The sequence below is a fragment of the Seriola dumerili genome, unplaced genomic scaffold (assembly GCF_002260705.1).
Source record: "Seriola dumerili isolate Sdu_G_001 unplaced genomic scaffold, Sdu_1.0 BDQW01000161.1, whole genome shotgun sequence".
In the NCBI taxonomy this organism is placed as follows: Eukaryota; Metazoa; Chordata; class Actinopteri; order Carangiformes; family Carangidae; genus Seriola; species Seriola dumerili.
Window position 1 is genome coordinate 6,027,382 of NW_019174416.1, and position 13,106 is coordinate 6,040,487.

Consider the following 13,106-nt stretch of genomic DNA (forward strand, 5'->3'; position numbering starts at 1 on the left):
GGCATAGGAGGACTTAAAGGGATCAACTATAGAGAGATCAGGACAGAAATAGAATTAGAGGGCAGTAGAAACACGGTGATACACGAAGGGTGAAATAAGATACAGAGCAGACAGAAAAACAGACATGAAATCTTCAGTTCCTGTATGTGGGAGGGAAACAGACTCTGAGAGGAAATACCTCTGTCAGGAAATTAGTAGATGGCCAAAACAGACATTTTACTGAAAACTTCATCATGTATGCTTAGGGAGTACATAATCTCAAAAGAACAGAAAAGTTTAGTGTAGCATGATTGAACTCCTCTCCAAAGAATGAGGCTCTGAGTCAACTGAAGCTTGCTCAGCGGTTTTATCAGAAATCCCTGTGAGATTGTAACAACAACGAAGAAGACAGACGATCTGATACAGTCCAAAACAATAATAAATTCACAGCCAAAACACATTGTCATCTGAGATTCAACAATTATAATCAATTTATAACATCACAAAATCAAGTAACACCACTCTTAAGGCTTTTGTCAAAGGAGTAACTTGGTATTTTGACTTTTAATCTGAAAAATTTTGTTGTACTGGACAATAATTTGTATCACTGACAACATAGGATGAGGGTTCAAATCTCTGTGTCAGCAGGCATCCGTCCTGCTGAAGTGTCTTTGAGCAAGGGCTGCTGTTCTGTGAGTGACCCATCCCAGGCCTCATACCTCTATGGAGTCACTTTAAGCTTAATGGAGCATAAAATGGCAGAACCTATCCCAGGTGTATGATTCTTCACCGTGTTGCTCTAACAACCCTGAAGGCAGGTGCTAAGCGCTGAAGGGCAGGTCTGACATGACCTCTGACCTGTGTCACTCCGTTGCTTAAGGTGGCCTGTCTTCACTATGTGCACCACCACACCAAAATTCATTGACAGACAGAGCACATTGAAGTGAGAATGAAAGAGTTCTTTTTTGTGACCAATTATATATTAAATTTTGAAATTGAAATTTTGAAGGTTGATAGAGCCCAACCATTTAAGTAGCATGGCCAATTTTCATCTCATTACCGATGTATTGCTATCAACGTTGGTTGATACGTGAAAGGAAATATAAATGAAAAGTTGTTGCTATTTCACAGTTTGTCCACCTGTAAAATCTAGGTCACAGTTATTTATAACTAAATATAAGATATATTCTTATCAACTTTTTAAAAACTTTAAAATAGCAATATTATTATCTGCCATAAAAATCAGTCGGGCTAGCGTTGGTGAGACAGGGACCCAGGAGAACCTGAGAATGAAATTTCTTTCCTGTTACGTTTGGGATTCATACATGATTTCATTTTCCTATTCACTGAATATTTATTCATTTATGGTAGGCAATTATTTTAATGCTCCATTGTGCTTAATGTGACAGCATTGATTTCCCTGTGGAGGGGAAAGAGAATTTCTCCACAGACATGAATAAATATTATGATATTATAATTTTTAATTCATTTAAAAAAAAAAAAAGACAAGTCTTGAAAACCACAATAGGATAGGAAGTTAATATGAAAATATAATAATGCTAACAAGCTGCAAATACCAGTCTCCTTTCAGCTGTGTTAGCATTACGTACATTTCACATATGGTAACTTTTCTTAAACAGATAAATAAAATTACCAGACTAAATTTCAAAATGTCAAGGGATACCTTTAAGAGCAAATACTGGTTATTAAAAAGAAATAAAATAAATAGGGAAACATTTTAACAGATAAAATACAGGGTAAAGGGAAGCCAAGTATACACACTGTACATTTCTATTCTTAACTCTTAGATCTGTGTAAAACATACATTTGCAGTGATTTCAAATGTTTGTAAGAGAAAGTTGATATGAAGCTTAATGTAGAGTATGTAACTGCAATGAGTGATAACCGGTACATTTATTTATTGCACAATAAATGACACTTCTAAACTATTATCAAGTTAATACAACAGGATTGTCTTCAAGTGAAAACCTGAAAACAAAAAATGACTAAATTATAACTTTTTTTCCCCAGTCATTTGAAACCAAGTCAAATGTTATTTTATTCAGGTCTGGTAAGCATATGAAGTAAATGCAGGCACATTCTTCTTTTTTCCACAACATGTTTTTCTTCTCATTAGGCTAGTACAATCATCTCACTCTTATTTCTGCGACTAAATTAGCCACATTATAACTAACCTAATGGTAGACAGAGCCATAGTTATTTGTTAGCAGACAAAACGTTGCAGGCTGTGCCCATCCTCTCACGCATTATTTGCTGGGATATGATCCACCCACCTACAACCCTGAACAGAATAAGCGGTTTAGAAAATGGATGCATGGTTGTTGTCCTAGTTTTTGTGTTCTCTTTCTTGTTGAAACTATGGCTCTGGGTGGCATGTATTAAAGTTAAAATCTCCTTTTCAAGTCACAGCTTTGCCCGTACAATGAGAACAAACAGAGCTCTTCCTGTTTTTTTTTGTTTTTTTTACAGTAGTGTCATTTAATTCACTTGTAACAGCTGTTTGATCTTGCTGCTATTAATACAAGCATGAATTAAAATGATGAAAAACGGTGAAGAGTTTTCTAATAAAGATTGACAAAACCTGATACACCTCAGACAATATAAATTTCACTTGGATTTGCACAGTGTTTGAATTGCTCTATGTGTTGAAATAATTAGGTCACCAGGCTGTCAGCTTGGAGGGAACACTGGCCTTAAATGCTCACTGATCTGAATTTCTTTTACATATGGCATACAAATATATTAATAGCATTGCTCCAAAGTAGGCTACAACATTAAATTAGGGTAAGATATGGTGAATGTGCTGCTATAACATATTGGCAGCATCACAGTCAGGCGTGTGGATTGATGCTTTATTACACAAACTTCATAGCTCCAACACTAAGTTGTGTACAGTGTGTTCTTCCACCCACAACCCAGCTGGGAACTGCCTCCTGTAAAACATACTGTATCTATGTGTACAGTGAGTAATGAATATGGCTTTCTACAGTGTTTCACGCAGCCTGTATCATCCATGGCTCGGATACTCCTGGACTCATTCCTTTTCAAAGACACCAAGCATAAATAGTCCACTCATACTATCCTGGCTCAGGCTGGGTAGCAGTATAAAGATCTGCATTATCTATACAGGGGTCACAGTTTTCTGTCATTTTTTCCCATCTTCTTTGAAACTGGAGGCAGTGATATTGATGTAGAAATCACATCATCTAAGACAAAAGGCCTTTACCTTGAAAATGTTTATTATAGACTGGAATTGCTGTTGATAGGGAGACTGGCTATCTTAAAGTCACACATGGCAAAGACTGGATGTTTCTGCATTTGCACACAAAGGGAAAGCTGGATAAGCCACTCTGCCACTGGGAAAACATGGAGAGGATATGTTTACAACAGGATTATATGAGAAAGAGGAGCCGTGCCACGATAGCCCCTCTTTATAAGAGAGTGCATTTCTCCTGCATAAGGGAAAGAGGATCTTGAAGCCTCTAAATCAATATGTGACACACTGCCTGACAACTTCTAGATGGGCCGTTTTCAGGAGACCTTGTTCTCAAGGTCTTATTGTAAGTCCTTTGAGCTCAACAAGACTTTTCTGTCTCCTATTTTATAAATGTCTAACGTGTATTCTCACCTTTCCCATGTACTTGTGATCTCACAGTGAATTTAAGTCAACTGTCACTCGTAAAGGGTAGATATCAGGTATGTTAAAATGCTGAGACCAAAAGAGTCTCATTCATCCTCTCAAACAGTCCCTTCAAGAGGCTGTCAGAGTGTTTGCTTCGTTGTATAAACCAAGATCATCTCGAGTGCTTAAAAGACTTAATGAGACTAAAACCTCTATGCTACTTTTACTGAGGCAGCTTTTAAAGGCAGTAGAAAAAGGCCAGGAAATGCCTCTTTCAGATAGGATGTGGATAAAAATCAATATGCGACTGTGATATATGAGTTCTGATATGGTGCATCAGAATGTTGGTGTTAATAAACACCGAGCCAGGGCTGGTTTCAGTTTGTTTTGGAGCTACAAAACGACTCCTATGCTTATGGTGTTATGTTTGCCGGTGCACTGGGCCCACAGAAAGTATATTTACTGGGATTGTGTCTATGTTTGAAAAATTGAGTCTTAAAGGCAACATTGTCTAATTTCTGAATTGTTAATAAATGTGTCACTTTCTATCCTCACTATCCACTCTTCTCCTCATCCTCAAGAACACAAATATTGATGATTTTTCAGTCCCTTACACAAGCTTTGACTTCTCACTCCTCTTCCTCTTCTCAACCTCCCCATCGTCATCCTAAACTAGAAAAGTTGCACTTAATTTAAAAGACTCTTGTTTTAACCTCACTCTCCCATCATGCCTCTCCTCCTCTTCCTTAACATGTACAGCTACTCTTCTCTCTTCCCTTCCATTCCCACTCCTCCTTTTCCTCAACAAGGACAACTACTCTTTGTTGCAGTCTCTTGTGTGAGTCGCACTCTCCCATCCTCTCTCTCCACGTCTCTATAGAGCAGGGATTTCTGGGCCTTCAGGCGGCAGGCCAGGGACATGAAGATAGAGTCGACGTTCTGACTCTCCCGAGGGTCCTTGGCTGATGTCTCAAACAGCAGCATGTTGTGGGCGTCAGCAAACTTCAAGGCCATATTGGAGGGCACCTGGGGAAGCACCAGTGTTTGGTTGTAAACCTTAATCAAATTTAGGAATGTAAATAAAGTATTATATTCTGCTGTGGTTCTGCACTAACCTGTATTTGGTCCACAAGGTCACACTTGTTTCCCACCAGGACTCGAGGTACTGATGCTGAAACCCGATGGCCGTTACACTCCTGGAGCAGAACAGGAAGAACAGAATGTAGCTTTAGAAACTATGTTTCTATGATACCATAAAGACCATAAATATGAGCATCAGGGAAGGGAAAAAAACATTACAAATTGGCCTCTTAGCGGTAATTAAGCGGAGTTTATGACAGCTTCAATATGTCACACTTGGCAAAAACAACTGCAGTGCGAACCAACTGGTGCCAGAATGGCTGCAAGGTTCCCATTTCCTGCAGTTCAGTATCACCGCCTCACGGTTGTATGTCTCCTCCAACCTGCCAAGTTGCAGTTCACATCCATATCTGTCTAGACTCATATAATGTATGTAGTGAAGACTTCGCAGGAATTTAATGAAAGGTATTAAATGTATAGTGTTAAGTGTAAGTGCAGAATATTATGATGTCACAAGTTGACCTTTGACCTTTTGGATATGAAATGTCATCACTTCATTTTATCCTACTAGACATTTGTGTGAAATTTTGTCATAATTATTGCATAAATTCTTGAGTTATGGCCAAAAACCTGTTTTGTAAGGTCATAGTGACCTTGACCTTTGACCCTTGATCGCTACTTTGGCCATGGCTATCGCCAATATAGAGGAATAATAAATTCCTATGTATCCTATAATTCTATATACATGCTTATATCTGGTTTACCATGCTATCAAATTGTTACAGCATGATTGCATGTGTAACTCCTAACCCTAACCCTTTTATTAGAAATTATTGTTCGAACGTAGGAAAGTATTTAATATTCTCTCTGTAATGATCTGTTCATGTTCAAAATTCACACTGTAAAATTAGACAGGCCTTGTAGCAATAGGTGTTCGTCACCCTGTGCTGTGGCATTGCCGAAAGTCAGGCTGATGTGCCCTTTGTTACTGCAAAAACAAGGAAACTAACTAGCCATGCTGAACAGATAATCCTGACACCAAACACCTGTAAATACTGAGTGGAAGCATTTTGGATTCAACACCAGGTGGAAAAAGGTAAGAGCGTTTGTTGTCTTCTCAAAATAGATTACAGTCAAATTACAACAACAGCAAATCTGATGTTAGCTTTTAGCTTGTCACCCATTAGCTTATAACATAGTTAGCGTGTCACTCAAGTAGCATTGGGAAATTAACATAGCGTCGTCAATTTTACAATGTAAGGTTATTTTTAAGAGGCTGTATAGGTTTGCATATGAAGTGTTAGTCCTTATTTCAATTTTAAATTTTTGAAAGAGTAACAGCCCTAATGTTTGCTACAGATACTACTACTGATGGTAGAACTGAAAATTCTTGGCCTTTCGTCCACACGCAAACTACATTTTAGGTCACTGAAAATAGATCTTTTTCAAAACTCTTTCCAGGGTGAAGATGGTCAAATACTCATTTTTCTGAGCTGAGTTTTTGGCTTGTGATGTCTGAGTGTGCGCTGTTATCTCCTTGAGTTGATTTTGTGCAATTGGCCGACATGGCTTTACGGTTAAGGCTATATCACCACCTGTTGTTTTGGCATACTCTTGACATTTTGTTTTTGCATTTTCATATGAATGGAACTTTTTTTTTAAAACAGTGCTTGTGTGGACTAAGCTTAGGCGATAAAATTTTATATCTCAATACAGTCCAGCTCAAATATCGTAATATTCAAAATTATCCAATATCATCAAATATTAGCCCAAGCCTAGTGTGGACAGGAAAGCCCGTTTTAACATATGTGCGTGTGGACTAGGCCTTAAACGATTTTTTCCCCTTTCAAAAGTCACTCCTACATACACAACCACACAAGCCACTTTGAATAATTCATTTTCTAAGTGAAGCCGCAGTGCACCTCTTGATGAATTGGGGCTTTGTTGGCTTCCTCACAGCAGTAATAACAACTGTAATAGCACTAGCAGCAATCCATCCTATTCGATGGAAACATCACACTGACAACCCATGAGTAATAAATAGTTATAATAGAAGGCAGGAACACTGAAGAGACGATGATTGTGCTGTCTGCACCAAAAAAGAGAAGTACTGTCTGTAAGAAAAACATTGGGTTTTGCTGTGCAGTTTAGCTCAGTCAACCCTTTCTAAACAAACAACAGTATTTAGAGTAGTTGTTTGACAATGTGTTGAGGAAGTTACTGACCTCTATCCATGTCTGTAGGTTGCGGAAGGAAGCCATCTTGGTGACGTCATACACAAAGACCACTGCATGGACATTGCGGTAATAGTGCTCCACCATGGATTTACGAAAGCGCTCCTGGCCTGCTGTGTCCCATACCTGCACCTGAGGGTGGGGGGGGGGGGGGGGTAGACAAGCTAAGTCTGTGTGACAGTTAAAGAGACAGAGATCCAACAGATGATTAAGTATATAAGTGAGAAAGACAAAACAAAGTCCCTAAATATTCTCTCAGTGTTTGCGGCTCTCAGAATAGACAAATGCATGGTGTATTTATCATTTTCGCACAGCTATTCGATTAAATGCGTAGTATTAGATCTTCAATCAGAATGATTTCAGTCAGAATGAAAAAACATGTGTGTGTATCCGTCACTAAGGAGTTGTCTAAGCCTATAAGGCCTTACAAGAAACAGTACATGGCACTGTGCTATGTCAACAGGATAGAGTGCTCAGATATTTGGAGGTATAGGGTCTCAGGAGACCACTGCTCTGTAGCACAGTGGACTTTTCTGCTTAATAATTAACAAAGGCCTCAGGCAGGTCTACTCTGTGCTCTATACAGTAAATGACGGGCAGTGTATCCCATAATTAAAGAAGTGACACAATTGTGAGGTTAAAACCAAAATAAAAGCACCACATTTGGAAATATCACTACAATGTATGCAGGCTGGCTAGCCATGGTTATAAAATTTTATTCACTGCCCTCAAATAATTAACTGTAGTCTTTTCACTGCCTGTCCTGTCAGGTCCCGCCGTGACTCTCAAGCTAATTCATGTAGCTAAATATACTGGTGTTTGCATCCAGCACGGTATTCTACAGCTGTTCGTTTGGAGTATACTGTTGGATTTAGCCCAGTAGACCTGTGGAGCATATGGAGCTTCTCCCCAGCAGTGTAATTATTTAATTGCAGCACATTTAACCACAGGGAGAAAGAGGAAGTGAGCACTGTTTTCCACCTCTGCACAAGAAAAGTATTGACATTGATTTTCCCTAAAAATAAAATTCAGTCATTTTAGATTCCAGATTGAGTAAAAATTACTTCAAGTCAGATACCACGTGCTCCTAAAAGTCAGTTTTATGACTGTTTCGGTGAAATCAGTAGCGGTTTGTACATCAACACGGATGTCTCCCAACACCCAGCCCAGGCCTGTAGTGTAAAAGGACTGGTAAATGATCTGCTGTTACCATCTGAAAGGACGAGCCTGGCTATTTAGCATCATAGCCTGAATGCTGCATTAGTGCCGCTCATAACATCAAAGCTCAGTCTTTGTTGAACACCTTTTAATTTATATCCACCATCCATCCAATTTGAAACTGTGCTTTTCAAACTAAACATAAATGCTTAGAGATAAGTAGTAAATTCAGTAAAATCTTAATAAATTCACAATACATTTTTTTGTCAACAGCTATGAACCACTAACATTGTTTATTTTATAAGATATCTTGGCTGTATGTCACGCTGACTTGAGAATCATTAACATTAATTTGACACCTAAGTCTACACATCTATACTTAGTACTCTGCTCTGCTATTTATAGCCCTCTGCAGCTTATAACATTTGCTGTTGCCAGTCTGTGTGCTACTTTTATTCACCTGCTTGAGGAGTACAGAATGCAATCCATGCAAAATTAATCTGAGTTTTGAGTGAATTTTAATTATATGTAAATCCTGTTACACTGTTCATAAACTGTGAGTGAAATTTTCACCTGTGCCGCCATGACGTTTGTTCATAACAGTCTTAAAAGCCCTGCTGCACCAGAAAAGGAGCAATGAAAGATTTCACACAAGATTTGAGCTTCCTGTCCCAGTTCTGGCAATAAATGATCTGCTGAATCTGAAATCCTACTGTTCTTATAAACCTTCAGCTCTCACTCTACCGCCACCAGTGCTGACACAAGTTATATGACACAAGATAAAATAAAATAAATCATTTATTCATAAGTGTCATATCTCTAAATACATACAGGGTTCCAGGTTTACTTTTAAAGGCGTCTTTAGACTGTGTGACAGCAACGATTGTGTAAGTTTGTTGCATGTCACGCTGTGTGAGATTGGTATTAAATTTTTGGTTGCAATCATTTTGAGGCTTGTCAGACTGTGCGTTGGATGCGTGGATAAGTGTAGCGCAACTATATAAAGTGTTTGAGAGGAGAGGCACGTCTTCAGCTCACGTCATTCATCCGTGCTGCTCGCAGCTCAGACGATTTTCTTCTTTGCTAGAATCCGACAAACTTCTTTTTCATGTCACCTCCACTGTTTTAGTTTGTGTGTGTGGGCATATGTTTACTCCTAAAGTTTTATTCAGAATATAGCACTTATGAAATGTTGTGCTCGCTAATGTAGTCTGTCATTTCATGTTAGTTTCTGATTGGTTGGTTTGGGGGTCCGGGGGGTCGTGGGAGGAGTCACACTGTGAGAATTTTCAGACACGGTCTGAATTTTGCTTCTTTGGTCTCCAAAGCTCCAAATCAGCTGTCGGTGGACATGTCTCACTGTGAGATCTAGGACCACCATTTTGGATCAGTGACTACAGACCTCTCAACATTTCTCACATGCATGTCAACGGACATCTCAGACAGGTCGAATCAAACAGTGTAAAGGGGCCTTAAGTCTAGTTGTTGTAGCAGCTCTAGAGGCTTCGTCCTACAACACGAAGGATATGTGGAATCATCATTATTAAAGGTCGTATTCCCTTGTGAGTGTAAATGTGATGATTTCATGGCAAACACAGCGCTGATTACTCTTGTGTACAACAGGAAATTGTGTCCTCATGATGACAACAGAATAAGCATTAGGAGTCATCCTCTGGATACCATGAATCTCCACAGCAAAATGAATGGCTATTTGACCAGAAGTTGTCAAGATATTTTTCTCTAGAACAAACGGACAGCCACGCCAACAAAATATTACCCTCTATTGTCACACTCTTAGCATGTCAAAAAACTCATATCCAAAGATTAAAAAAAAAATACATTTTAAGGAGTATTAAAGGTTATCTTCAAGACGCACCGCCTGTTCTCACAGCTGCAGTTAATAACTTGAACAGGCTTAATCTGAATATCAGAATCTTTACTTTCTGCCCCAACTTGATGGACGTTGTCAACAGCCACCAACGTTACCTAACCAGATTTTAAGGCAGCAACAAAGCCAGATGCTAACAGTGAAGAAAACAGTAGAAAGTGGTGAAGTGCAGAATCAGTTAAACATACATATGAAAAGAGTGACGACTTTCAGATTTTCTCACATCGCTGATCATACTGTGTGAGTACGACAGGCCTTTTGAGGACAACTTCAGTGATTCAGATCCGCTGACCTCATAGGTGGAGTGTACAGTGTTTGTGTGAGTGTGTTTGTGAGTCAGCATTAGGGGGCATCTGGAGGTTGCAGATAGACTGCTCTACTGAGACAGAAAGTGTGAGGGCGAAGCTCAGACACATTAATGTGTGTGTATAACCTGTGGTTCCTTGTACACTGAGGAGGGGGCCAGGAGCGTGTAGTGCATTACACAAGTAAGAAATCTCAATAAAAGGCTAATATTTAGTCACAGATCATCCAAATGAATGAATGAGGATGTTAGCAACCATCCTACATATTGGCAGCACTAAAATCTTGATTTGCATTATTTGTCATGATACTTCAATTAGCCTGTTATCACACTGCTGCACTTACATTTATTTTTGATACATCTGCCAATATCTATTCTTACTACAAATCTAGGAAATCATTAAATTTTAATTAAGCAGTTACCAGGGTGCCATCACAGCGTGGCCTACATTTCTAATGCTGTTGGTTTAGAATTTGTTGTGGCTGATCACACAGCTTACATCTTACACAGAGCTTACATCACACATTTTACAACAATGAAAAATGGATGGGTGGTTGTTTATGATGGTGCTGGAGCTGGACAGGTGCACCGAGACATGTCTGGGATTACAGACATTTACTGTTTCAGCACCCAAAGTGAGTTGTCTTCATGGATTTTCAAGCAGCTTTTCAAAATCTAGAGTTTTGACAGTACTAGCAGAGCTTTTATAAACATAAAGACAGAATAAAACGCAGGTGTTAAACTGGAATAATTATTTAATTCTCAGTAAGTTTAGAAATCTGTTTCAAAGTGGAAGCAGACAATAGATAAAATTCATTAAATTGCTGTCTTTCTTTGGACTACAAGGACAAAGCCTATGATTCCACATTATGTTGAATTTCACCAGCATGTATCTACAGAACATTCCAAATGGTAAAATGGCTGTAAAGATCTTGTTAAGTGCTGTGAATTGTAGTCTGTTGTTTGAGTGTGGGGATAAAATGAAAGAACAGGCCCTGTGTGATCCACTGGCAGACTTATAGCTGCAGCTGATCAACAAAAAGAAAAGAGGAGGAGGAGGAGGAGGAGGAGAGGGAGGAGGAGGGGGTGGGAGTGAGGAAACACCACTCATCAACATCCAGCCCCTCTGTTGCTTTTACCTTGATGGTTTCTCCTTCAATTTCTACCGCCTTCTCCCTGAAATCCACCCCGATGGTGGCTTCGGTCTTATCGGGGAAGCTTCCACCGGTGAAACGGAAGGTGAGGCAGGTCTTCCCCACGTTGGAGTCCCCTATGACTATGATCTTAAAGATCCGCGTCTGGATGCTCAGCTCCAGGGAGGAGGTGCTCAGATCCACGGAGGATGTGAAGCTCGGGGCGGCATCGTTGTTGCTGCTGGCTCGGCTCCGGCTGGCTCTGTGGAAATCCATGGAGGATGTCAGGATGGTGACATTGTCGTCCGCTCGGTTTCTTTGTGCGATTCCTCTCCCACCTCCTCCTCCTCCTCCTCCTCCGCCGCCGCCGCCGCCGCCGCCGCCCGGAGCTCGGGTCTCCTCCTCCGGAGAATCGTTGGTCATTGTACCGGAGGAGGCGATGCGCAAATCGGTGTGCGTGTGTGAAGAGGAGAAGGGGTGGACGGATGGATGGATGAGTGAAGGGAGGGGATAAGAGGAGGAAAGAAGGAGGAGACCAGAGGAGCAACAATACCAACGATGCTCTTTCAGCAGCTGACTGTGGCCTTAAAGGGAGAAGCATTAGAAAAGAGAGGAAAAGCAAAATTTATATTTTTATAGTTTTATTTTTCCTCTCTGAAAAGATTTGCAGTCTAAGATACCAAATAAATATCAAAAGAGTTATTTTATTGATACCAGGTGTTATAAGAGACAACAAATGACCTATAGAAATTAAAGTAAAATATTATTGTGACAGAGCGGAAGATCATAATGTAACATAAGTGCTACAAGATTACTACAAATTCACCAGTGTCTAGTCGTGCCGATACATAAATCTCTATATGAATATTACAGAAATATTAAAGGCCTAATAATAGCATTAAAACTTGGTAAACATGATAAGGTCACGACATGAGCACATTACTGAGTCCCACAGATACATAAGCAGCAGAAAGAAACCAAGTTGTGCCCTATTTTACTTGAGTATTTCAATTTGTGTTACTTCTCCACCACATGTTCTATTGTGACCCCTTACAAAAAGGTTTTCTTGTTATGGCCGGCCCCATGTGAGCGGTTCCATCCTTCACACATCTCAGATTCATTTCAATAACTCTTCCAGGCCGAAGAGGTAAAATTTTCCAGTATTTCACAGTAAAAGTAATAATATATAAGATATTTATGTAGAATATAAATAAATAAAAGTAAATACTGACATCCAAAACATGAATACTAATTTGTGTAGCTTCCTACCCCATTAATCACATCACGACCCCTCAGACCATTCTCCCTCATTTGTTTCTGTTTATTTTCTCTATACCATATACTTGGTGCAAAGCTGTGGTTCTTGACTGATGCTCCTGAAGCCTTTAAAATAATCCGCTAACATAATAAAATGTTCTGATATCAGATGATATACTGAAAAAATAAATTGTAGTTTGAAAATGTAAAGCAGTTGAAATACTGACAATAAATGCAAAGGGATGGTATCTATCAGTGAAACATTTTCTCCTGGGCTGTGACAGAGAGAGAAAGTGAAACAGATTTTCTCACACTAACAAGTCATGTGATCTGATCGGCTGGTCATATTATCACATTCCATAAACCAACATGGACGTAATGCAAAGGATTGCAGTGTTGCCAGATTCCAGGCCTGTTCAGTTCATTATCA

The 13,106-nt window shown here is 39.5% G+C and overlaps 1 protein-coding gene across 1 annotated transcript; it reads right to left on the reverse strand.

Moving 5' to 3' along the window:
- Nucleotides 1-327: 327 nt before the first annotated feature.
- rab33a (RAB33A, member RAS oncogene family) lies at nt 328-11,842 on the reverse strand. The gene is made up of 4 exons (XM_022752042.1): nt 11,426-11,842; nt 6,928-7,068; nt 4,738-4,818; nt 328-4,648 (listed from the first exon to the last, which is right to left on the reverse strand). The coding sequence occupies exons 1-4, from the start codon at nt 11,840-11,842 to the stop codon at nt 4,424-4,426; spliced, it is 864 nt and encodes a 287-aa protein (XP_022607763.1). The 3' UTR covers nt 328-4,423.
- Between the last annotated feature and the right edge of the window lie 1,264 nt (nt 11,843-13,106).

Bases quoted from the DNA above. Each gene is read 5' to 3' on its own strand.
- rab33a (XM_022752042.1), bottom strand. From the start codon at position 11,842: ATGACCAACGATTCTCCGGAGGAGGAGACCCGAGCTCCGGGCGGCGGC. The intron at 7,069-11,425 runs GTAAAAGCAACA...CCCCACCCTCAG, and splicing joins TTGAAGGAGAAACCATCAAG to GTGCAGGTATGGGACACAGC. The intron at 4,649-4,737 runs GTTAGTGCAGAA...GTGCTTCCCCAG, and splicing joins ACCTTGTGGACCAAATACAG to GTGCCCTCCAATATGGCCTT.